Genomic DNA, 27065 nt, shown 5'->3' with positions numbered 1-27065 from the left:
TCCCCATGCCAATGTCTGGGATCCAGACATGGGTGAAGTATAGCTACATATATGTGTACACGCCACGCACAAACACACACACACACACACACACACACACACACACACACACACACACCCCACTTGGGAGACAGAGGCAGATGGATCGCTATGAGTTCAAGGCCAGCCTGCTCTATATAGTGAGTTCTAGGCCGGTCAAAGCTACACAGTGAGACTTAACTCCTGCCCCCACAAAAGAATTACGTTTGCCAGTCAGTCTAGATGGCAACACAAGTGCTGCCATTAAAAACAGCTCTACCAGGGCTGGAGAGATGGCCCAGTGGTTAAGAGCACTGACTGTTCTTCCAGAGGTCCTGAGTTCAAATCCCAGCAACCACATGGTGGCTCACAACCATCTGTAATGGGATCTGATGCCCTCTTCTGGTGTGTCTGCAGACAGCCACAGTGTACTTATATATAATAAATAAACTTTTAAAAAAATAAATAAAAGCAGCTCTACCTTTAAAATCTAGGCCTGGCAAGTTTTTTTTTTTCTTTTTTTCGGAGCTGGGGACCGAACCCAGGGCCTTGCGCTTGCTAGGCAAGCGCTCTACCACTGAGCTAAATCCCCAACCCTGGCCTGGCAAGTTTTTATCAATGTGACACAAACACATTGTGAGAGATAACCTTAATTGAGGAGTTCCCTTCATCTCAGTGGCCTGTGGGCATGTCTGTGGAGACTTTTTTTTTTTTTCTGACAGTCGATCGATGTAGAAGGCCTGTTCACTGTGGGCAGCACCATCCCTACGCAGGCGGGCCTGAGCCATGTATGAAAGGTAATTAAGCAAGACAGCAAGTCGTGTTCCTCTGTCATCCCTGCTTAAGTCCTCAGAGAGAGACTGTGGTCAGGACACATAAGCCACCACATCAGAGAGTGACCAGGGCGAATCCTTACCTTGTTGAGACAGAAGAAGTCACGTTTGCTCTTAAGGTAGTTGGACAGGTTTCCATATTTGCAGTATTCCACGATCACCATCAGAGGCCCTGCAGCTCAAACATCACACACGCAGCCACATCAGGTCAGACAGTCGTTCGACAGCTGCGGTCGGCCCTCCAGACCTCAAACCAACCCGTGCTTACATGTGTAGGGGCTGAGGATGCAACTGAGACTAGAGACCGTGAATCATTGACTCGATTCAGCCTCTGTCCCACGAAAACAGGCCTTGTTAATATAACTGAGGATGGCCCTGCTCCAAGCAAGTTTCATGAGCACAGATATTTAAATGTCACAAAATACTCCTTTTCTCTTCTTCCCCACCCTGACTGTTCAAACAGGCAAGCCACGCTTCACACACAGACTGCCCGCCCTCTTTCTTCCCTTCTGCAATGAAAAACAGTTTGTGCGAAGGAACCCAATCTGCATTGAGGGTCTCGGGTGGCACCACGGAAGTCTCCCAATAGCACAAGACTACTTCCGTTTGAAAGCCAGCATGACCCCTGAGGTCCAGAAGCCAGTGAGCAGCAAACTCCACAAGGCCATTTCTTGGAGTCTCCCTGAGGATAGAGCTTATAGCTCTGGTAATGTGATTTTTTTTTTCTTCAATTACTATCAGTACTGGTTTTTGAATCGTGCTAGCACCCCCTTATCCCTCAGGGTTCCAGAAAGGAAGTTGCTTCCAGAGCTGGGGTCTCCTCTCCAAGGACACAGGCCTGGCTGGGGCTCAGGCGGCCGCTCGGCCTCGGAGGGAGGCTCACATCTCACAGGTACAATGTTGAGGGCAGACAGGATGCTGTCACTGGGGCAGGCGCTCGACTTCTGGAAGGTCAGAAGCTATGGGGGCCTTGTCTGGTTCACTACGACTCCCACTCTTTCTGGCCTCTCTAGCCTTAACTCCTTCTTTTCTTACCCATGCCCCTCCACCCCTGCTTTCTGTGCTGGAAAATTGCAGACGGTTTATGTCTCCTCAGCACCGGCATGTCTTAAGCATCTGTTCACATCTATACCCAAGTTTTAACCTTGCCACAGAGGAATAGAGACCAGCAAGGGCATACCTGGTCTCACCAGTCTACAGCACAGCCATGTTCCCGCTACCCGTCCTGACGGCTAAGACCTGTCCTGAGGATTGGTAAGATATGAGGGACCCCTCTGGTTATTTCCTACGTAACCTCCTCTTGGGATTCCACCCTGCGTGGGTTGCTGAGAAGCTGCAGGTGGCACGTAACCTCTTAAACCTTTACCATCTCACACTCACTCCCCCAGTCAACCTGAGAGAAAAGGCCCTCCATTTGACCTAGAAAATCTAAAAGGGAGTGTCTTTCTTCCGAAGAAAGACAGGGCAGCCATTTTCTTAGTGGGGGGGCGGGGGTGCTGTGTGAGTTGGGAGTTCCCTTCTCAGCGTGACAGAAGGCGCAGGCCTCTCCTGTCTTCCTTTACCTCCTTGCTTGGTGCAGGCTCCCAGGAGGTTAACCACATTCAGATGATGGCCGATGTGGGTCAAGATCTTGAGTTCGGTCATCAGAGCTTTGTACTCACTGGCTGTGGCCCCCTCTGTGTGAGAAGCAAGGAAAAGTCAGGGCTCCAGGACAATGGGGCTGCTTCCGCCCTACCCTGGAGGCTGCTTCCGCCCTGCCCTGGAGGCTGCATGCCTGCCCTCCTTGTTTGTCCTTGCTTCATTAACCTCCCCACATTCTGCGAAAGGCCAAGTCGCCAGACTGTTTTTATTCCTCCTACCCTCCTGGGCCAACATCCTCTGTATCGCACAGAGGCCCGCTGTGTTGATGGGGTTAGTCACCGGAGACGCTTCCTTTTGGTGGCCCTGGCTGTGCTGACAATGTGCTGACTCAGAGCCGGCCCCTCACCACCTCACTTTCCAGAACAGGTGAGGCAAGAACCCTTCAGGCATGGGGTCCACCCACACCTTCCTTCTCATTCTCCTTTCTCGGGAGTCACAAGGAAGGAAGGGGGTGGGGGTGGGGAGGCTCTACTCATCAGGCTAACTGCTTCTGTAAACACCGTCCAAACGTGTTGTTTTCTCTCTAGACCCCTTCACGCCTGGAATTCAAGGGTTATCTCAGGCAACCAGCATTCAAGCGATCGAGCTTTTTTTTTTTAATTGTGTATGGGTGTTGTGCCTGCACCATGTCTGTGCCTGGTGTGGAGGCCAGAAAAGGGCACCCGCCAGGACCCCCCAGAACTGGAGTCACAGATGGTCGTGAGCCACTATGTGGGCATTTGGAATGGAACCCAGGTCCTCTACAAGAGCAGCAAGTGTCCTTAACTGCCCCCACTTTAACTTCATGAGTCCCCCCAACCCCCGTACTTGGTCCTAACATTCATTCTTGAGTTATTCATAATCTTAGTTGTTTAAAAAAAATACTAACAAGTGTTACTGTAAAATATTCCAAGAGTATGAGCATGGAGATCAGTGAAGGGGCGTGTGTGAGAGCGTGTGTGTGCACGTATGTATATGTTACTTGTGCATGCGTATGTTACATGTTTGTAGGTATGTGTGTGTGGGTGGTTACAGCGCGGTGGCAGAACATCTCTAGGATATGCAAAGCCTTCCATCACCGGCAGAAGGCACACGATAAGAGACCAAAAAGTGTTGCGAGGAGTCTGAGGTGCTAGAGTAAAAGGTGCAAGTCACTCTGCTCTGCTCGCCTTCCTCGAAGCAGCCACTGTCCACACCGTGAGCTTCAGACCTTCCATATGCACTTATAAATACCCTCTGAGGGCCGGCTCAGTGGCTCAGTGAGTCAGGAGCTTGCTGCTAAGCTTGATGACTTGAGTTCCATCCCTGGAACCCATGTGTGGAAGGAAAGGACTGATTCTTGCAAGTGATCCTCTGACTTTCATCACACACACACACACACACACACACACACACACACACACACACACACACTGATTCACTCCCCCTTTTAATATAAGGAATTCTTCTCATTCCTTTTTTTTTTTAAAGTTTTATTTATTTTTATTTTATGTGAGCGCTGGGAATTAAACTCGGGTCCTCAAGGACAAGGACAAGAAAGTGCTTGTCACCTCTTAGTCATCTCTCCAGCCTTCTTTTCATTCCTTTTAATGGACTACTGTGCTTCCTCTGACATGTATCGTCTTCAGTTGGGTGTGTCTGTGACTGTCTGTGTGTCGGTGTGTCTGTCTGTCTCTGTGTGGCTCATCCAGGCAGGTCCTGTGTCCCTGTGTGTATGTGTGTGTCAGAGGACAAACCCAGGTGTCATTCCTCGGGATATATCCACTATGTATTTTGAGATAGGGTCTCTCTGAGGTCTAGAGCGTCAGGGAATCGAACTCAGATCCTTATGCTTGTATGCTAAACACTTCACAGACCAAGCTATCTCCCCAGCCCCACTTTTTTCCTTCCTTCCTTCTTTCCTTCCTTCCTTCATTTTCTTTTCTTTCTTTTTTTTCCTATTACAAATAAAGCTATACCAGAACACCCTAGGGTGAGCATGTGCACAGGCAAAGGTTTCTGTGGAACAGAGACCTGGAAGTGGGTCAAAGGTGTGTACACTTATTATTGTAGTAGATATTGGTATAGTGCTTTAGGAGATGGAATAATTTTTTTTTAATAATAACCAGATAAACTCAAAGCCCCAGTGGGGAGGGCTGGCTTACAGTGTCTGCTCAACAAATATTTTTGGATAAACAGACAGCTGATTAGTTTTCTCATTTTGGACATTTTTTCCAAACGGACAGTTTTTTCCAAAACTCCAAAAAGTTTAAGGTTATGCTTGGGGACTCTGCCCTTTGTTGGACATCATGCTTTTTTTCTAGTTCCCCTGGAATGGAAAGTAAACTACTTTAAGCAAGAAAGCTTGGGGCAGGGGGATTGTTTTTATTTTATTTAAGGAATTCTATGGCGTGGGTGTTGTGGAAATCTTTTTTTTCTGTCGATGCCTTTATACAGATTAATGTATTCTTTTTTTTTTTTTTTGTTTTTTGTTTTTTGTTCTTTTTTTCGGAGCTGGGGACCAAACCTAGGGCCTTGTGCTTCCTAGGCAAGAGCTCTACCACTGAGCTAAATCCCCAACCCCAGATCTTATTTTATGCATGTGACTGTTTGCCTGCGTGTGTGTGTGTGTGTGTGTGTGTGTGTGTGTGTGTGTGTGTGTGTGTGTGTGTGTGTGCAGTGCGTGTGTGCCTGGTGCGTGTGCAGGCCAGAAGAGAGCATTGGATCCCTGGAATCAGCATTAACAGGCAGGTGCGAGCTGCCATGATGCTGCTGGGAACTGAAGCCGCATCCAGCCAGTACTCTGAACTGAACAGCCATCGCTCAGCCCCGAATTCACAAGTAGGTATCACACATGATCTCTGGATCACGTAGAAGAGATTGGCCTCAAAAACAATCTCAAGTTAGAACCTTCTCTCTTATGACTTAACAAACCCCGAGATGGTATCCCTGTTTGGCAAGGAGAAAAAGCCGGGGGCTGCGGCTCAGCTTGCTCAGCCTTTCGGAGCTACTTTTCCGGTCTGCAACTGGGGAGTGACAGACACTGCGCATCAACAGGGGAGTTGACAGAGAAGAGTGGCCAGTCTGATGCTTTCCCCAGCAGAAGACCTGCTGCTGTCACCTCTACTCAGAGTCTAGGAGTAGAGGACAGTGCTGGTCTGATGGCATTCTCACAGAAACGCCCACTCTCGTCTGGGTGGTCTGCCCCAAACAAATTCCTCCCCACAAGGTTTGCGTAAGGATTGTGGGTATTTATGGGGTATGCTACAATACAGGACATACATCCAATGTGTAGTGACCCAATTCGGTAACGTTTCCTTCTCCTTAAATATTTATGTTTGTTTGCAGAGGAAGCTTTAAAACCCCTCTCTTCTGGTTCCTTATAAAACATGTTAAAAAAAAAAATACCGTGTGGGGCTGGAAGGTGGCTCAGTGGTTAGGAGTGCTTGCTGCTCTTTCGGGGGACCTGGGTTCAGTTCTTAGCACCCACACTGGGCACCTACCTCACCACCACCTATAGCTCTAGTTCTTGGAGACCTGACGCCCTCTTCTGGCCTCCGTGGGCAACATGCGTGAATGCAGCACACATGCAAACAGGCACCCACGCACACAGACATAAATAAAAATAAAGAGGAAATATAATCAATTATAGTGATCGTAGTGGAGCACATGCCCAGTGTGAGTTATGGTATACTGTCCGGCCTCATTCCTTTAAGGATGCTTATCTGGTTTTTGCTGATGAACATGGCCCTTTTGAGGTGAGAAATGTGTTCGCACAGAACTTCCAGAGTGTGGCGCCGATGGAGTAAGAGGTACAAGAGTTTGGGGAGTCTGGGAGGTGGAGACAGCAGGATCTGGAGTGTGAGAGTAACCTGGGCAACACGGGAACCTTTCTCAAAACCAAAAGCAAAGCACAAAAATTCCCCCACCATCTTGGAGACCAGTGGAAAGCCCAGCAGTGGTTTGCTTTTACTCTGCCTCCTTCCTGATTTTGAAATCCTGATGTGAGGCGCGGTGTGACTTATTTCGTCCCACATGGACGAACAAAGCCTTTTCACACCTCGAAGGCCATGTGAGCCTTCCAGGGTTTGGTGTGCACATGCCTCCTCGCATCCTGTTTCCAGCCTGACTGAGGGTGGCAACCAACACCACCATGTACAGTCCTCCCACCCAGTCGTCTATGACTTGTCTCTCAACTCAAGAGAGATGGAATCCTTTTTTTAAAAAAAAATTATTATTTATAAAGAAGCAATGTTTTCTGGGCAGGGCTTGGCGGCATCCTAGAATAAAATTTTTGACCAACCAGTTCTCTCTAGCTTTTTGTTTTCCCTTTATAGTGGGGCGAACCCAGGCTGAGCCCTTGGGATTTGTGCAATGTGCTGTTTCCTGGCAACCACAGTGGACCTGGACCACGGCAACTGTAACCTTTTGAACGTAGGACGGCCATAGGTCTAAGCCCTCAGGTGTCTTCGCCTGAGCGGTGAGGAAAGAAAGACCTTAGGATGACAGCGATCTCTCCTGGGGACAGTGCTGGACTGTTTCATTGACAAGGTTTATTCTGAGCTAGTGTCGCTGAATCTACAGCCCAGGCACACAGAAGCCCTGACGGTGCAGAAAGGTGAAAGGTGGTTGACAGCCAGGCCCTGGCGAATGGCACACGTACCTTTCAACATCTTCACAGCCACAGTCCGGCACGTGGGTGATTTCTTAATGCCAAATGCCGAGGCCTGAACCACCTTCCCAAAAGCCCCTCTCCCGAGCGATTTGCCTACAATAGAAGAAGGCCTTGGTTAATGAAATTCCCCCACCATCTTGGAGACTGTGGAAAGCCCAGAAGTGGTTTACGCTTGGTCTGCCAACAGCTGGCCTGAGTCTTTTCCAGGAAGGAAATGCTGTTTTGTATGTGTTATGCAAGGCGGGCATCTTTGAAGGGGATTCTGCAACGGACTGACCCCAGAGGAGGACTGACCCAAAGGAAAGTGTCCTTTCCTCTGAACTCGTCCATCTGCTTCTGAGCCCCCCGCCCCACCATATCCTTCAAGACTAGTCTAAGCTTCTCGAGCATTCAGTAAAGGAAAGTAGCCATTTCCACTGGCCGTAGAGTCTCCCAGAAGGGAGAAAACGCCAAACCCAGGTAGCTTCTCTCTGCTTCATGACTAAGATATTCCAAGCCCTTTTTCTTTTTTCTTTTTTTTACTTTTTTTTTATTAACTTAAGTACCAAGCCCTTTTTCTTGCCACTGAGGTCATTCCTTACGTTTCCGGTAAAAAGGATGAATGGCAGTGACTGCTGTTGGTGTAACGATGCCTCAGATCTTAAGAATAAGCACTTGGTCGTTTCTCAGACTTCCGTGCTGGTCGGAGCATTTCCTGGTAGCTCTTATATGGGCATACGACCATTACAAGCCCTTGTGGTTTTCAGCACATGAGCCATGGCAGAACATAGGTAGTAATTTGCTTCAACCCCAGAGAGGCAATTGCCAAAAACCGTAAGAAAGCAGGGTATTTTTTGTGGTGCCGGCTATGTTTTGCTGTAGTGACTGTTGATCCATGGCTTTCCCCACACTTGAATGAGCCAACTTGACTCACACAGGGAAGGGCACTGTCTGAACCACCAAGTCTGTGGCATAGTAACTGTTATAAAGGAGGCCCTGTCCAGTTATGGCAGGATGGACAGCCATGTTAGGACTGGTGGATAGCGACTAGGGAGCCCTGTGGACCGGAGATGGGGGGGGCAGGGCGGGGAGTGGGCTGAAAGCCCCTCGTTTGTACAATTAGGAAGCTAAATAGTGCCCCATAAGAAAGCGGCTGCCCCTAGCATGGTCTGCTGAAACCACTCTGTACTGTGATGTGCCCTCAGGGGAGCGGGATTGGGGGATAGAATGACATTGGGCAAAAGTAAATTCTGCCCATTTAATTAATGTAACCCTTCTTTTCCATCCCAGGCTCCTTCCTCAGACTGCCCTGCTAATAAACGTTCAGTTAATTAGCCTTCCTTTCTCCAATTCCTTACCCCAAAGGGTCTCTCTCTCTCTCTCTCTCTCTCTCTCTCTCTCTCTCTCTCTCTCTCTCTCTCTCTCTGTTGTGTGTGTGTAGATGGATAGATAGATAGATAGATAAATAGATAGACAGACAGACAGACAGGTGGATAGATAGACAGACAGACAGGTGGACAGATAGATGCTCTTGTGACCTTGTCCACGTATGCATGACTGTGTGTTGCTGCAGCTTTAAGTCAACTGCCCTCCATGAGGCACACTGGCAGTTTCAGTGATGAGAGTCATCCCGAGAGCTGCCTCCTGGGACACGCTCTGCTCGGCAGGACCACACCAGGAGATGACATGGTTCTCTAAAGTCAGCCGTGTACAGCTGGTGGCTACTGAACCCGATCTTTCCCAAAGCACGAAACAGGGACAGAGAGACACAGTCACACGCCCTTTCATGTAAACCGGTTTGAGCCAGACGGGCTCTGAGTTAAAACAGAAGCGAAAACAATGTCCCCCCCACGCCCCCTCAAAGTGCTGTGCATCAAGGTTGGGTGGGGGAGAGGTCCTGGCTTTCAGAACAAATGGCAGATTTTGGTTGAAGGTTGGTCTTTGCTTTTCAGAGTGAAAGAACAATGTCGTCCTTCAGCTGCCTCCTGACTTTGGGACACTCCAGAAGCTCCTGCCTTTCTCCAGTGCCCACCCCTACATATTCCCTTCCTGGCCTTCCTTGGACATTCCACTCTGTGTGTTAACAGGCATTTGGGGGTTTGCTTCCATCAGTGGGAACAACGTGGCCTCACTGGGCTGCCCCATAAAACGACGTGACGCTATCTGGGGCTCGTCTCGTGCACTGGAATCTGACTTCAGATCCCTGGTTCCAGTTCCAGAGAGAACTAGTTCACACTGGACTTGACCTAGCCTGAACGCTTCCTTTCCGTGGAACTCTTAGTGTTGTCTGGAATGCCACACACTCATTCAGAAATGTGTTAGGTCACTGTCATGCAATGCGAGAGTACCGGAATAGCCTTGACAAGTGGCAGCCACTCCAGGGAGAGAGAGGGCAGGGCAGCACGAACTTGGCCCCTGTTATGTTTTCAATGTGAAACGCCCTCCGTGGATTCAACTCTCGCACAAGGGCTTACTCCAGAGCTGGTGTTATTTCAGGGGAGGGGGGTGGCTGGAGGGGGCTCTAGAAACTCGAAGAGGTTGGCTGAGCTGGAGGATGTAGGTCCCAAGGAGAGGTTTCGTGGGGGTATGTTCTCCATTGCCCTTGCCTGCCTGTCTCTCTGCTTCCTGTCCTCATGACGTGAGGAGCGACCATGGCCACAGGCTCTGACACCATGATGTCACCATGCCCAGGTACAATGCCAGGCCACCATGGGCTGAACCTCCTGAAGCCGTCATCATCATCGTCATCAATAACAACAAAAGCCTTCCGTTCCTAAGTTTCTGTTAGCTACTCTGGCCACCATGACAAAAGCTAACTAATCAATGCTACCTCTCTCTGGCCATCAAGGGAACTGATCTTATTGGCTATGGTGATTGCCCAGCTCCAGACTTCCTGTGTACTTTTCCAGGTAAGGCAACTTCTCCTGCACATTGCCTTCTAATAGAAATAGCCTATTATGTAGACAGTATCCTGTACATTTAAGGGAGTTGAATCCTCTCCCAGGGATCATAGTAAGGAATCGGGAAGGAGTCATGCCCCCCTATCCCCACCCCCACACTCCTAATTTCAGCAATTATACTAACAGGCTCCAATGGAACAGTCAAGCAGGAAACTTCTGATGGGCCTCCTCCAAGACTGGACACTGTAGTGAACGGAGAAGACACTGCTAAAATCACCCCTTGGCCTGTGCATTTCTTACTTCTTTTCTTTCTTTCCTTTCCCTCCGCCCCCCACAATGTAACACTGCCCATCAAAACATTTTTCCCCTCTCCACCAATCTAGACATAACCTTGGTTCCTTCTGTTGCCAGCCATGATTTCAAATAGCTTTGTCACTTCTTTGGCTAACAGCAGCCGAGAAGTCTGGGGCCTCCTTGCTCCCACGTTAATCAGAGGGGAGCTCCTCCCCATCTTGTTGCCACACTGTGCACTCAAAAACTTGATATCCATTCTCTCTTACCCATCTCTGACTCAGATGGATACCAGCCAAATCCCAGCTGAGCTGAAGCTCTCCCCGTAGCAAGTACCTCACCAAGAAAATCCTTCAACAGGGAAAGCCTTATGAAATGTGATTATGTGAATTCTCAGAGCTCAAGGGAGTTCTGGAGACAGAGAAAACAGCCTAGGGGGACTCGGTGCTGTGGATTAAAGTGAGTAGAAATGAAGGGAACAGGGTGGGTTGGGCTTGGGGTGGGGGTGGGGGGGTCAGGAGTTGGCAGCGAGCTCTCATGAATCCTGTCCTGGAAGGAGTATATCTAATCCTAGCTAACAACTCTGGAGAGCAGAGTGGCCTGAGAACGGCTCCTGACTGTGGGAGACAATGAAGCAGTGCTCCCTGCCAAGGTCACCGAGGCCAAGGTCACCGAGGCGCTCAGCAGGCTGCCTGAACATTCATCCTCACAGAAGGAATTCATCTGTGAATTCATCTACTGCGCTACCTGCATTTATTCATTCGCTCAAAATAGCGTAGATTTCCCCCCAGCTCCCCACCCCTAACCCCAACCAGCCTTGTCTGGCTTTCTCCAGCTTTTAGTTGACTCCCCAAGCTTTTCCCTCCAAGCCGAACAGAGCCCTCATCCACACTCCCCTCTCCCCCTGTAAGCAGAATCAGTTCAAGCCCCAAGAGAAAAGCCAGAGAAACCATTCCACCCCCCTCCCCACCCCAGTGCAGCTCGCCTGTGAAGAGAAGGGTCGGGACAGCAGAGGACACCGGGCTCACAATCTGTTTTCCTAGTTCCAACCACTAATGACTCTGGCATACACCGGAGCAAGTGGAAAACTTGGAGAAGCCATGCCCTAGACATTTTGGGTAGGAGTCATTGAGGCTCCGATTGTTTTGCAGCGCCAAAGCGGGAGATAAGTGTGCATTGTGATGTGGGGGCCAGAGGAACTGGGGGCGAGCCCAGGGGCCTGCTGTTTACAACATCTGCCCTACCTGGAAAAGACGTCTCTGCTCTTCAGAAGTGAAACTTAAGTCTTGACAGCTGAGGGCTGAACCACAACACACCGGGGAAGTCACAGATCGTCTTACAACTCGTGGGTTTGCACAGAGAGCTTGGTTTAACTGAGCTGCACTCTGCTGGACTGTTCTAGGCAACAGGTGTCTATGTTCCTAGTAGCTTTGCTATCTAAGGGCTCCTGGCCTTGTAAACCTGGGACTCCCTTCCTCTTCCTTACTTACCTACTAGCTGGAGACTAGTTGGGGGCTAAGGGCGAAGGAACAAGACCTTGTATTTCTGGGGCTTATGCCAGCACCTGCCACTCGGTAACTACGGAACCAGCTCACAGGTGTTTCTTGTTACTTTGTCCGTTTGTCTCGGCAACAGATTACATTCCCCCTGGTCCGCGCCCCCAGCCAGTAGATGGGCAGCTAGAATAAAGACTCCCAAAGTCTCGCTTCCCTCTCTGTTGCTTTTCTTACAAGTGTTTTGTGTGGGGTAGGTTTCTCCGACGGGCTTGTGGGTCTGCCAGATAAATGTCTTACCTAGTTTAAGTCTCTCCCGGGCAAACTCCCACTTGCTGGCATCATAGGGCAGCCGTTCACACTGCTCATCCAGGGGGACTTCATCTGGGTCCATGATGATTGACAGGTAGTCCGTCTTTACTTCGGAAGAAGACTGAGACATAGAGACACACACATATCCCTCAAAGTTACTGAGAAGAAAAACAACTTTAAAACCTCAGCTTTTCAGTTTATACTACTTGACAACATCGCTCTCTCTCTCACTCTCTCTCTCTCTCTCTCTCTCACACACACACACACACACACACACACACACACACACACACACACACACACACTCACTCACTCACTCACTCTGGCAGTGTGAATATGAATGGCCTCCGTAGGCTCATATATTCGAATATTTGGTGCCCAGTTGGTGGACTGTGAGGAAGGATTAAGAAATGTGGCTTTGCTGCAGGAGGTGTGTCACTGAGGGTGGGGCTTTGAGGGTTTGAAAACCCAGGCCAAGCCCAGCCTCCTCTCTCTGCCCGTGACCGCAGATTGTGTGTGCTCCCAGCTCCTGTTCCACTGCCGCCCCTGACTGCCACCGTGCTCCCTGCTATGATGGTCATGGACTCACCCTCGGACACTGAGCAAAGCCCAGTTAAATGCTTTCTTTTAAAAGCCGCCTTGGTCATGGTGTCTCTTCACAGCAATCGGTCAGTGACTGAGAGAGGCATTCGCGCTGGAGTGTGGTGTTTCTGGGAGACAGCTCTTTACTTTTCTCTCATGACATTTCCGAAGCAAGGGCACCCTATCTTGAGTGAGTGCACCCCAAACCTTCCCTGGCCTCATGTAGAGAGCATGTTCTGAGGCAACCGTGGGAGAGCTTTTCCTTTAAGGGAAAATGAAGCGCCTCTGATGGGATTCTAAACAGTGACTGAGAGCAAGCCACAATCAGCTTTCTAAGAAAGATTAGCCATTTTCCTTTTATGTGTATGTGTGTTCTGCCTGCGTGTGTGGAAGAGCGCCGTGCCTAGCCGGTACCTATGGCGGCATCAGATCCCGTGGAACTGGAGTTCCAAATGCTTGGGAGCCATGATGTGGGTACTGGGAACAGAACCTAGGTCCTCTGGAAGAAGAGAAAATGCTCTTAGCCACTGAGACATCTCTCCGGCACCCTTCTGTTTATCTTAATACGACATGCACGAAGGTGGACAGGCAGTGTGTCTGGGAGGGGGGGTTATCTAATTATTTTTGTCTTTTCTAAATTTATAAGAAATCCAGGAGTGGCCAGGTTAGCCCAGGGCCCCCCGGGAAGCACAACCTTTTCTGAAGTATCTAACCGGTCAGATACCTTCGGTTCTTAACTGGTTCACTATCTGAAAAGACCTTGGAGTCCAGAGTGCCATTAGCATCCAGGGTAGGAGGGAGGCCTGGTTCAGCTGGCTTCCCCAATTTCTGCTCCCTGGGAGATCAGTGTTGTGAGTGCATGTGAAATGGGGGGCCTCCCCCCACAGTGCCCTCCCCTCTCCTGGGGCCCACTCACACTACAACCTTTTCCCAAGTCCCCAACCCACCTCCCCTTGAGAAAAACTGGACATGGGGATGGGGAGGGGAGCCAGCCAGAGGAGGACCCTTTTCTGTGGCATTAGATGGGGGAGGGACAGCTAAACTCCCTCTAAACTGACAACCCCCAACCAGTGTTTGAGCCTCCTCGTCCCCTTGGCACCCCTGGTGAATCCTTGGTGATGATTTTGGCAACTTCAGGAATAAATGGCAATTCTCATAAAAAAAACAAAACAACAACAACAAAAAAAAAAAACAGGTTTAGCTTATGCAAAGTCCTGTCTATTCTCAGAAATACAAGTTGATCATTAAAAAAAAAAAAACCGGTGTCAATGTAGACACGGTTTGAGTTCCTTGGCATTGTTGAGATGTCAAGTGCATATGGCAGCTGTGTGCTGTGAACTCAATTTCTTGGCAATATTAATCAAACTCAGAAAGCAACCATGGCGGCAGAGCACAGAGAAGCAGATTGACAGGATCTATCAGCAGGTTCATTTCTTACTAACGGACACATCTCCGGCATTGATAATTGAGTTTCTGTGGGCAGACTCCTGGACGGGACAGAAAGCACGAGTGCTTTCCCGTAGACTCTTTGCCTCAAAGTCACATGAACTTCACTGAAATGAGGCCGGCCCTCCCCTTCCCAGTTTAGTTCCCTTAACCTGGGGGAAGCATGAAGTGAGGGAAAACCGCCTTTCCATAGACGCCATCTCACCACTGCCACATTCCTCAGCCCTTACTCAGCCCGTTCCAGGCAGTCACAGCTCACTTCATCCGTCACTTGCTTACAATCATCCGCCTTACAGAAATTATCATTAGAACGTGGTGGGACAAATAGCTCCGGGCAGAAAATTAGCTTAACATCCAATAAAGGTGAAAGGTCAAAGATAAGAAGTCGGGATGACGGTGTCAGGCTGTGGGTGCTGGGTGCTCAGGGAAAAAGCTGCTCAGATTTCGATGGCGAAGCTTTTCATGTCGAGCATCGCAACCACGAAAGAGCACATGGCAGCTGAAACCTAGCGAGAGACACCTTGCATTTATGCAGTGTGGGGAGGTGTCGAGGATTTAGAGTGGAGCCCACGTGGCTCCTGCAAAACTCAATGTTTTATCTCAGTAAGGCAGAGAGAGGGGACACCATGCAGACCTGTGAGGGAAATGTGCTGACAGGGTATAGTTGACAAATATTTCTTCTTCTAATCGATGCTCACTCTCAGCACTTGGCACGAAGACGCTGCCTCCATTTGAGCCACCCTTTGACTCCGTGCACAGCCAAACGACCTCCCAGGCCAAGTGCCTTAACTCCTCTAAACTTAGCTTGCTTATCTGTGAAACAGTGACAGCAATTGTCCTTATCTAAGAGGGTCGCTATGGATATCAAATGATTGACCAACCTGTTAGGATGGGACCTGGCTTCTAGCAAGGGTCAATACACGTTAGCCATTGTTCTGAGACTGGCTCTGCCGGGTGGGGACGAGGAGGTAAGGGACATTCTTTATCAGTGAGGAATTAGCATTGTGGTTAGAGAAACCACTCGGACATCTTTGACCTTTGCCTCCTCCACTCCAATTGTAGACGATCTCTTTCTCCCAACACGTAAGCTGTGGAATCCTGGCAGCGTCAGGCCCCTCTTAAATCTGTTCTAGATCTTTCTAGTCTTATCGAATTAGGTCTTGCTGAATAGGAAGGCTGCTGTCCCAGTTAAGGGAGGAAGGGAGTAGGTTAGAGTGTGATTGATGATTGATTGATTGATTGATTTTGTTATCCCTTATAGTTATCCTCTTTCAAGTCTATCTTGAGCATCTCGACTTAAGCATCTTATGCTTTCTTGCTCAATTTTTTTTCCTTCCATGTTTTTCCCTGGGCTATCCCAGCTCTGTACCACCCGGCAGTTCCTGCAAGCTTGCTTTTTCCCCCCCAAGTTATTTCCCCAGAAGATGTATTCTCTCCTTTCAAAACAATTGTTTCCTTCCAAAGCAGGGGCTTTGTCAGGTCTCAGAACCTAACGCTCCATTTGGCAAAAGACCGATGTCTCATAGGAACATGGAAGGTGGCTGCCGCCACTCCTCCCATTCCAACGACCAAGCATGCCTTATGATTTTAAATATCAAGCTGAGATCCGACAAGCCTGTGCTCAAAACCAAACTACCATAGTGACATTTGGACCCAGGTCTTTATGTCAGGGAACCTCATGGTTTCCCTTTTTAAAATGGAGAATTATACCCCCCACACACCCCCCTGACATTTTGGTAGGATGAACGGAGACCCTGCATAAGATGTTACCCACAGGACACAGGACAACCATACAGGAGAATCTCTAGAAAATGCTGGCCTATGCTGGCCAATGCTGGCCCCGCCTTGGCAGCCTCACACAGCTTCCCCAATGCTGTTTCCTCCACAGACCACGCAGCCCCTTACATCTTTTAGCTAGCTCCTTCCCTTCCTTTTTCTGTCTCCTTTCCGTTTTTCTTTTCTTTTCTGAAACAGCATCTCGTTAAGTTGTCCAGGCTGGCCTCAAACATGCACACCTTCCTGCCTCTGCCTCCTGAATGCTAGGGCGATCGGTGGGTTAAGATACAGGTGCCACCGTGTCCCCGGCTTGGTCACCTATCTCTTCTCCCTAGTGCAGGGCTGCAGTGTGACAGTTAGCTCTGTGATGGGGTCAAGTCAAGTTTCCTTCTAGACGGTGTACAGTAGCAGTCGCTCTCCAAGGTCCCCAGAAGACCTGGTACAGGGACTAATGCTGTACACCACACAGGCTCATGGGAAATATAGTAGAGGCAGGTCTTCATTTCGCCCCACCCCCTCTTTTTAAAACTCTATTTATCTTGCCTAGCAAGCGCAAGGCCCTGGGTTCGGTCCCCAGCTCCGAAAAAAAGAAAAAAGAAAAAAAAAACAAACTCTATTTATGTCTGAGTGTTTTTCCTGCCTGTATGTGTGTGTATCGTGTACATGTCTGTTCCCCCCGGAGGCCAGAGGATTGTGTAAGATTACCTGAAACGGGCAACTGTTGCCATGCCAGTGCTGGGAACTGAACCCAGGTCCTCTGCATGAGTAGCCAGTCCTCTTAACCTCTGAGCCACCTCTCCAGACCCCTCGCCTTCCCTTTTATTTCTTTTCTTTTTCTTGAGGAGAGGTATTGAGTCAGGGTTTCTCTGGATAGCCCCAGTTCACCTTGTAGACCAGGCTGGCCTCGAATTCAGAGAGTATGACTTACTGAGTAGTGTTTTTTGTGCATACATGATTTTAGGGATGGCCACTTGGCACTGGATAACTAATTAGGGGGATCATCCCTGGGAGAGGCTAATTTTCCCTTTCTCAGCAATTGTTAGCTGCCCATAGTTCTTTGTTTAGGGGTGAGCCGCTCCCACCCCCACCTCCCCACCCCGTGACATTAACTATATATATACATTAACTATATATATATACATTAACTATATATATACATTAACTATATATACATTAGCTATATATACATTAGCTATATATACATTAACTATATATACATTAACTATATACATTAACTATATATATAATATATATATATATATATATATATATATATATATATATATCACTCAACACGATGGCTGCCCAAGTGAGACCTGGACAATGGAACACAGAAGGGGGATTGCATGGCTCGGTAATCATATCTTCTGTATTCTTACCCGCTTCAGTTTTCGGATGAAGAGAGTCAGAAGGAGCCAAAAGAGTGTCGCAGCCACACACGTGCACGTGAGCGTGATCAGCTCCAGGTTTGACTTGTCTGAGGTTCCTAGAGAGAGAAAACCACAGAGATGCTATGAAAGAAGTCCTGTAATTGACGCCTCCCCTCACTCTAGCTGGGCGTCTGTGGGAGCCCAAGGCTTCTGAGACAGGCCGAGAACAGCCTGGAAGGACTTTCCAGAAATGCTGCTGAGTTTGTAACCAGTATTCTCAGACATAATTAATCAAAAATCAGAAGAGAGAATAAAGATGGAAGGAAATTAGAGGGGCAGGGCTCGTCAAAGTGCTAAATCTGTCTAGTGGGTTTTAGAGGAAGTTCTAAAGAAAAAAATTAAAAAGACATAAAAAGGGCCACTTTGGGACTCACAAAATCCTCAAAGCAGACTTGGAAATAAAAACAAAACTCAAAGATGGTCAAGATCACCTGCCTGCTTCTTCTCAGGCAGCCGCTCACAATCACCACAGTGCTATTCCCTGCCTCTGGGACTCTGAGCTCGGCAGCCAGAAGGCACCGGCTGAGAGGAAAGAGGGGACCTGCTTCCCACCCAGCCACACTGATTCCACGGTTTATAGCACAAACCCAAGCACTGTCCCTCTCAGATCCAAGCGGAGAGACCCAGGGCAGGCAGTCTTGTCTGTCTTTGTCTGCCTGTCTGTTTCTCTCTCTCTCTCTCTCTCTCTCTCTCTCTCTCTCTCTCTCTCTCAGCAATAGCATAGCTTCAAACATGAGTACCTCACGTGGGGTTCTCTTAATTCAGTCTTCATTCAGCTAGCATGAGCTAAATTCCCCTACAGCGACAGCAGGCACACCAGGAATGGAGAGTCGGAACATTCAAGAAACTCAGTAAACCAAACCAAGTGTCTCATAGCAGATACGAAGACATTAACCTTGCTTTATTTTTTTACTTATTTTTTAAACAGGGTCTCCCATGTAGCTATCCCAAGGAGGCCCCATCACCAAGGGTGCCTTTGACTCTCTTGCCTCCACCTCTCAAGGTGGAGATTATAGGCATGTGCCGCAACAACCAGTTCACGTAGTGCTGAGCCTCAAACCCAGGGCCTCACAAATGCTAGGCAAGTGCTCTACCAACCACACTACATTCCAAGCCTCGAAACCAATCTTTTTAAAGGCTTTCGAGGTCAGCAGAGATGGCCGCGAAGTTGGCTGTGCGGACCTGATTGCTTGAATTTCATTTCCAGGAACCCATGGGAAAAACTGTAATCCCCACACTCCTGAAGTGAGCTGGAGGCAGAGGCAGGAGACTTGCCCAGAAGCTCACACATCGGCTAGAATGAAATACTCAGCTCAGTCACAGAAACGAGAGGGACCTTGTCCACAAAACAAGACAGAACCAGAGTCAACTTCCAAAATGCGTTAACCTCTGATCTCCACCCCTGTGCTGGGGCACGTGCCCCGCCCCCTGCCCCAATAATTTTAAAACGCCTCCGAGGTTGATGGATTCATTGTCCTCTGGAAGATGCATTTTTAAATAAGTTTGATTGGCAGACGGGAAGGCAGAGAAGGGCATCATGGGAGAGGGAAGAGCAAAAGGAAAGCCCCAGCCATAGGAGATGACTGTGCAGACCCGGTCGGTATGATGGGAGGCACAGGGCGGGGCCCGGAGCATCATGGGACTCCGAGCATCTATGTGATGAACAAACCAGGTGCCATGCTGCAGGCAGTTGGAGTTAGTGAGGTCGCCTGCATCGAATCACAGCACATATGCACTCCGGAAACCCATGAGAGACACTGCTGACACTCGGCAAGGCTCTGTGAGGTAGACTTTCCCCATCTTTTGAATGAGGAAGTTGATGCTTAGTCCTCTTGCCTGTGAGTGGTGGCGCTGAGATTTTAACCCAGCTGACCTGAGGGTCACACATCTGAGGACATTGCCATTTGCTCCTTTCCTTGGAACTTCTAAGCCTTCAGGTCAGGGAGGCAACGTCCGCTGCCCTCCCCTGCTTTCAGGGGTTGTGAAGGAATTCGCTCCTCTCCATCCTCTGTCGCTGCCTGGAGAACCCACTTCCGCTTACGTTCTCACCTGCCTAGCTTTGACTGCCTCGGGTCACTTCTACTCCTTTTCAGGGCCACAGATGGCTCCTTTCCAATCCTGTCACTCCACTGCCTCAGTGTGTGCTCTCCATGACTGTCAGCATAAAGTTCAAAATTTGAGCTGGCAGTGTAGCGTAGTGGAGGCTCTTATGTTGCATGACAAGGCCCTGGCTTCCCATTTTTTAAAAAAAATATTGGTTTATTTTTATTTTATATGCATGGGTGTTGTGCATGGGTGTTTTGCCAGTGTGTATGTATGTGTGCCACATGCATGCAGTGTCTCTGGATGCCAGAAGAGGGCGTTGGAGCTCCTCGAACTGGAGTTACAGGTGGCTGTGCGCCACCATGTGGATGCTGGGAACTGAACCAGGTCCTCTGCAAGAGCAGCCAGTGCTGTTAACTGCTGAGCCACCTCTCCAGCCCCACTCCCCATTTTAAAAATTAAGTTAAAACTTTAAACGCTTAGGTCTTATATTTTCTTTTCCCTTTTAATCTCAGTATACACCCCCGGAGTGAGAAAAGTGTAAACCAAAGTTCATTTCATGGGAGTCTGAATTTCTTCTACTACGTGTGTGAGTGTGTGTGTGTGTGTGTGTGTGTGTGTGTGTGTGTGTGTGTGTGTGTGTGTGTGCATACGTGCTCGAGCACACAGGCACCCTGCAGCAGCCTTTGATTGTCACAGATGCTGATAGCAATGTCCTCATAGGGTCCTTGCACAGGATTCCTGCACGGAACATGAAGCAAGTGGCCCTGTCGGACTGTGGGAACTTTCCCAGTGCGTCCCATAGGACAGGAAACTGGTCCCCCAAAGTCTAATTCCATAGTCCTTACACAAGCAAAATTCCTCTCGGGTGGGACTATTTATAAGTAGTCACATGTTTGAGGAACCGACGCCTTAGAATACCAGAATGTCAGGCTCAGTTGAACATTAGTACTCGGTAGTGCTTAGTAAAAAAATCTTAGCATTTATATGGCGGCATCTGTGTTCCACTTGATCTGTTTCTGCTACTTTTTGCTGAAAAGCTGTTAAGCCAAGCCCCTAGGTGCTTTCTCTACACACTCGCCTGACAGATGCCCCTCCCCCAGACCCCGTCCCCACCCCCCCAACCCCCAACACACATACACACACACACACACACTTCAACTGGCTGGTGACAGGTGATCAGTTCAGTCTACAAAATAGCCCAGCTGCTCAGGGGCAAAGCAATGTGGGCGGAACTTGATAATTATTAGGAGAGAGTGCTGGTCTCAGGCTCATAACTCCCATAAGATGTGTGTAAAAGGAAATAGCATGCCTCTGTTTTCACTCGGGATGCTGACAAGAATGTGGCCAAGCATATATTACGCTAATGGGTCTCTTTTGGTATAGGGAAGGTCTTGTTCCCTTGCACAGACAGAACCACATCAGTTAACTCCCCAGGCTTCCTGTCATCCTTCTGGGTTCCACTTAGCAGGTCGTCTGATTTCTGAGGGAGGTCAAGAGTCTGCACTATGCGGTGTCTCAAGCCTGTCTAGTGGCAGTGGTGGTGGGCCCTCTGTGTGCCATTCTGGCTGAGTCAACTGGCCTCACACCTTTGCAGGACGGTTATCAGGGACAGGGTTTGGCTGGGTAGACCAGCCTAAGAAACGTTTAGGTGTTTTCTCAGTAGCTAGGCATCCGCACTCTGGCCTGGCATGTGGCACTGTGTTCCGGTAGCAGGCTGCCAGCACCTCAGGCCACAGAGCCATCAGCTCGGCTAAAAGAGCATAACCAGGTGAGTTCCCAAGAAACAAATCACCAAGGAGCTTTAGCAGGGTGGGGTGGGAAAAGGGTGGGTGGGGGGGAGCGCAAGTAGGAATTGGGAAAACTTTCTTGCATGGGTCTGTGGGCAGCTGTGTGGGAGACCAGAGCCTCACTTTCTTTTTAAAATGTTTAGACAACAGGGGTGAAGGTGCAAACTGCTGTTAGGTATGATCTGAAACTTTTCCTCACTTCCGGCTCCTTCTCTCAACCCCTTTGAACTTTTAAATACAGTTTTATGGGCTGGAGAGACGGCTCAGCACAGGTGGACCGTGCCACCAGACAGAAGAGCTGGTAAGGCTGAAGCAGGTTCAAAACCCCAGGAAATCTCATAATTGAGAACGGCAGGTGTGAGAACCCGAGAACCCTTCCCAGCCAGGCTCTACCTGATCTGTTGACCTGTAACCATGACACCCCACTGAGAGGACCATGAAGACTGGTCACACAGCATAAAAACCCATTGTTTTCCATGCCAATGAGGTATCTAGATAGGCCCCAAGTGTTTAGCCAATGGACTTCCCTTACGGGGCAGCCTTCCTACAAAAGGTATTTAATCCCCGATTCACCCCAAGTAAGATGTATTCACATCCGCCATAAAAATAAATGAATAAATAAATAAATAAATAAATAAATAAATAAATAAAGGAGTTTGGACAAGCAAGGACTGTCACCTTCATCAAGGATCTCTGGGGGTGGGGTGGGGCACACCTTAATCTCCTGGAGAAGGCTTTCTCTCTTTCAGCCCTCTGTATCTTCGGCACTCACTTGGAACCAAACCAGGTTTCACCTTGTCTGGAGCTCAGCCATCCCCTTCCTGCCTGGCATTTAGGGGAAGCCGCAGACTTGCGGACCTCCGCTCTCAACTCCTCGCTGTCCCCAGCAGCATCTGGGTACACAGGAGACTGAGAGCCACAGTTTTTCACTTGGGAAAACACAGGCCGGGACCCCTATCACGGGCCGTGTTCTGACCCCCTCTGAGCAACACCCCTGTGACAGGCAGACAAGTTGCGCTTTTTTTGGAGAGTAATTTCCGGTTAAGGAAAGAAGGAAGAAAGAAAAAAAAAAAAGAAAGAAAGAAAATAAAATTGCAGTCTGAGGGGTTGGGGATTTAGCTCAGTGGTAGAGCCCTTGCCTAGGAAGCGCAAGGCCCTGGGTTCGGTCCCCAGCTCCGAAAAAAAGAAAAAAAAATTGCAGTCTGAGACATTTGTTCTGTAACACATTCTTATCGCAAGCCAATCCTTAAGCCAAACAGGAATATTGCGGGTTCGTATACCATTGGGTGACTCAGAGTAAGCCCAGGAAACGATGTGATACTAAACGTTTTGCCGGAGTGGAGGAGCTCATCAGCCAACACTAATAATAGCTAGCACTTCAGATTTTATCAGGACAGAATCTCTTCATCCTGGAAGGGCCCTGGGAAGGTTAGTCAACCACCATCACCGCTCCCCTTTTGTAGCGCAGAAACTGAAGTATGAGGAAGGGAGGGGGTTTTCCAAAGGTGACTCAGCTCCCGAAGTGGAGACACACCCTGCTGCCACACCCTGCTGCGAGAGGACCCACTCTGCAGGAGACACAGTGCAGGGGAGGGGCTCAAGCATTCCCGACTCTCAGCTCTGTCACTTCCTAGCCTGGTGGCCCTGCGAGGTCATCCGACTCCTCCACGGGTCCCACTAGAGCCTTATCTTCCACAGCTAAACTTTCTCACAGGATTGCTGCAAAATTTCGGCAGGGCACGGGGATGGGGATAGAAAGGTGGTTCTGTGGTTAAAAAGCGCTGGCTGGCCTTCTAGAGAACCTGGGTTTGATTCCCAGCACCCACGTGTTGACGCACAACTCCAGTTCCACGATTTCCAGTGCCTTCTTCTGGTTCTCTCTAAGCACTGCGTGCACGCAATACACACATGTCCATGTAGACAGAATGCTCATATGCATAAAATAATAAAAGAATCAATTATATTCATGCATGCCTGCTTAACGCAGTATACCATGTGCTTAATAAGGTAAGGTACAATCAACACATCCAGGCCTTCCTAACAAAGCCACCATCTGTGTCTGGGATGCCCTGTGTGGAGTCACGTAAGCCTAGTTTCCACGAGGAAAAATAAGGTGGGTGTGTTTGAAGCCCAATTATTTCATTTCAAGAACAATCTGTAGATATCTTATCCTAACTGAGCTTGGGCACCAATTTAAAACTTCTTTAAATCTATATTGGTCTATATGGATTCTTAGAAAGCATTTAAAAAAAAAAAAAAAGGAGGGGTTGGGAATTTAGCTCAGTGGTAGAGCGCTTGCCTAGCAAGTGCAAGGCCCTGGGTTCGGTCCCCAGTTTGGGGGGAGGGGGGAGAAACTGTTTCAAAGATAGACAGGGCAACTGTATTATCCCAGCTTTACGCAGGAGTTTGGAGTTGAAAGTTTGTTTCTTTTTTAAAGCTATGTAAATTTAGGGCCTTCAGCATCCTGTGTACAGTTAGGAAGAGACGCTTCATCTTTTGTGAGCACGGTTTGTTACTTGGGACTCTGAAAATTGCCAGCATCTAAGAGAGAAGGAGAACCACAAAGTCCTAAGTTACTTTAGCGCCTTCACAAGCAGTGCCATGATGGCCTCAGGGGGTTGACTGCAGGTCGCAGGGGACCAGGGAATGGAACACTGACCAAGGTGGGGAGCACTGGGACTCGTGCTACCTTTGTTTTGAGCCATTTTTATCATAAAGCCTTGGGATCTAATTAGCGTGCTGCATGCCCCTTCCTTACTTACTGTGTGGCTCCTTTCTCAAGCCCATGTTTACAACCCACGTCTGGGACCCACGTCCAGCATGGAGGCCTTCGTGTGTCATCCCTTAAGCCATCATCACCTGTAGCGGATGCTTTGAAGTGGGGTCATCCTCTGAGGTGACTGTCCTGTATAACTGAATACTATTGAGCACAGCGATGCTTTAGTCTGCCGTAGGAAAAGTCCTGTGCGGAGTCTAGCTTTCAGCCTCCGTGAGAGAGAGCCTAGTCTAGGTCTTTGGATACAAGTGGGTCAAGTGCGTTCATTTCAGAACTGACTCTTGACTGCTGACAGCTTTACTGTGGTCTTGACACTGGGCGACTCCCCCCTTCCCAGCTCCACATGTGCCCAAAGTCCCGTCCAAAGCAAACAAGATCTGTGATTATTTAGAGAAGCTACTCGGACTCCACAATCCTTTTCAGACACCAAAATAACGCATTGTTTTATCTGCCAGTATAAGACTCCTTTTGCAAAGGGAATAAAACGAGCAGACCGTTTCCTTCCTGGCTGATTCCTGAACCTCTTTAAATCTGTTAAACATAGCCACAGACACAACCCGTGTGCCTATGTTTCCTAACTCCACGGGGCGAGATAGGAGCAGGCCAGGAAATCACATCTGAAGCCAGGGTGTGCTTCACAGCCTCAGTGACATGAATCATAAGTTCAAGGGCGAGGGTCCATTTCCTTTCCTCTCCTTCCTTCCTTTCTCCCTTTTCTTTCTTTCTTTGTTAGTTTCTTAATTTTCGACACAGGGTTTCTCTGTGTGTGATGGGATTAAAGGTATGTGCAATGCTAATTTTTATTAGTATTTTGCCTGCGTAGTACCCTCTGTCTAAGGGTACTAGATCCCCCTGGAACTGGAGTTATAGGTATGCGTGAGCTGCTATGTGGGTGTTGGGACTTGAACCCTGGTCCTTTGGAAGAGCATCCAGTGCTCTTAACCACTGAGCCATCTCTCCAGCTCTCCATTTTCTTCCTTCCTTTCTTCCTTCCTTCCTTCCTTCCTTTCATTCTCTCACTCTTAGATTTATTTATTTTATGTGTATGAGTACACTGTCACTGTCTTCAGACACACTAGAGGGCATCGGATCCCCATTACAGATGGCTGTGAGCCACCATGTGGTTGCTGGGATTTGAACTCAGGACCTCTGGACGAGCAGTCATTGCTCTTAACCGCTGAGCCATCGCTCCAGCCCTCCATTTTCAATTATAAGATGATCTGCAGATAACTGCAGTCCACTGCCCTGAATGGCATCACATGATCATGTTAATTCTGTGAGTCCAAGGTCCTCTGAGAACCTGGCCGTCATTCATGTGCAGTTTTCCCCAGCTCGGTTCACTGTCAGCTTGCAAACAGCTCCCTGTTTCAAGGTATATCCTCCTATGGAGCTGATGCCTGCTCCCCTAAAACCGCACCCTCTGTGAGGCTTTGGAGGACAGTCTCAGGGGGAATACTGGGGTCACAGATGTTGTAAACCATGAGGCCAAGTAACATGGCTTCTGAGATGCCCCGATCCTCCTGTCAGAAGAGGAAAGATTTACACACTGACATGCACAGTCTGTCTTCATGCCAGGGCTTCTCTCGCTCCACCAGATGTGCAGCCGCTGCTGACGGTGTTGCCCACTAGAGAACACCAGGACACAGGTGCTTAGCATGGTGAAGCAGCTGTGGGATGGGTGGAGGTGAGTTTCAGAAGAAAGGGAACTGGGGTTGGGGTTTAGCTCAGTGGTAGGCGCTTGCCTAGCAAGCGCAAGGCCCTGTTCGGTCCCAGCTCCGGAAAAAAAAAAAGAAAAAAAAAAAAAAAAAAAAAAAAAAAAAAAGGGAACTTCCTTCCTCAGGGCTACCACCAGCTGACTGAGTTTTAGGTGACCTCTCTGCACCTCCGGAGGCTTCCTAACTGCTCCACACACCCCGTGGGTCCACTGTAACAGCCCTGAGTGAACCTGAGGGCATCTCTTGTTTTCTGCTCTCCCTGGCCTGAAGCGGCTGCGGGGGTGGCTATACCTGATGTCCGTGCCAGAGGCAGAGGAGCAGATGTTTGAGAGAGGAGCTGCTGGAGTGAAAGGCTTACTTGGTCTCGTTTGATGTGTGGGCAGAATTGGAAGACCATTTTAAAAGGAAGATTTGAGAGACAGGAGCACTCTTCAGGCTGTTTGGGGAATTCGATCCTCCTTTCTGGAAGTACGGATTTGCGGTGGAATAGTTACGGCTTTTCTTCCTTCTTGGCTTCTCCCCAGACGCATCCCCTAGGCTCTCAAATGCAAACCCCGCCCCCCAGCACCGTGGAATGGCTCCTGAACAAATTCCATCTTTTAACATCAAATCTCCACACGCCATTGTTACCTCAGAGGCGCCCAGCAATCTTAGGATGCTGTACATTTCAGAGCTGGGATGGGGCTTAGCACGGGAAAACCAAAACCTGGGTTGAAAACCATTTTCTTTTTTTTTTTTTTCTTTTCTTTTTTTTTTTGGTTTTTTGGGCTGGGGACCCGAACCCAGGGCCTTGCGCTTCCTAGGCAAGCGCTCTACCACTGAGCTAAATCCCCAACCAAAACCATTTTCTAAATGGAAGCCGAGTGGCCGCAGTCAGGGTGGGGCCCAGCCACTTTGTGCTCTGTTCTTCAACAAAATCTGAGGCCCAAAAAGTGGTGCTCGCGAGGGCCGGGTGTGTCTGAGATGTGAGCCGTTCTGTGTGTCTTGCTTCTGAGAGTAATCTGTGTCTCCTTGTGATAAAAGCCAGCAGAGGAAAAAGCATCTCAACTGTAATTTCCAGCACTTGGAAAAAAAAGGGGGGCGGGGGAGGGGTGATCCTGCAGTCAGTGGGTGGGTCGCGTCTCTCTTCCTGGCCCTTTCTCACAGATGTGAACCCCTTGGGTCTTCCTGAGTAATTTTATCCACAGTGTTAGCACACCAGGCTCTCTTCTTCCGGGAAGTACTTCCCCTACTGAGACTGCTGGGTTGGGGTGTCCAAGGACAGCCAACCTCCTCCTTCAGATGGTGCCACACAGTGTCATCAGGCAAGGAGAAAGGGGTACGGAAAGAACGCACTGGGCTGCCAGAGGAGACTGTGGATCGGGAAGGTGGGGGGGGGAGACGCGGGGTAGGGGTAGGGGGTTGGGG

The 27065-nt window shown here is 49.0% G+C and overlaps 1 protein-coding gene across 1 annotated transcript in view; it reads right to left on the bottom strand.

The window, feature by feature from the left end:
* Positions 1–27065, bottom strand: part of Flt1 (fms related receptor tyrosine kinase 1) — a 169994-nt gene that overhangs the window by 28535 nt on the left and 114394 nt on the right. Inside the window, exons 16-20 of the mRNA XM_032886730.1 lie at positions 17284–17390; positions 12089–12221; positions 7114–7218; positions 2414–2527; positions 935–1023 (exon numbers count right to left, since the gene is read on the bottom strand). Of these exons, the coding sequence (XP_032742621.1) occupies positions 935–1023; positions 2414–2527; positions 7114–7218; positions 12089–12221; positions 17284–17390 (548 nt within the window). The remainder of the gene's footprint in view (positions 1–934; positions 1024–2413; positions 2528–7113; positions 7219–12088; positions 12222–17283; positions 17391–27065) is intronic.

Source organism: Rattus rattus, chromosome 16 (assembly GCF_011064425.1).
Source record: "Rattus rattus isolate New Zealand chromosome 16, Rrattus_CSIRO_v1, whole genome shotgun sequence".
Lineage (NCBI taxonomy): Eukaryota > Metazoa > Chordata > Mammalia > Rodentia > Muridae > Rattus > Rattus rattus.
This window is presented reverse-complemented; position numbering and strand designations above follow the sequence as displayed.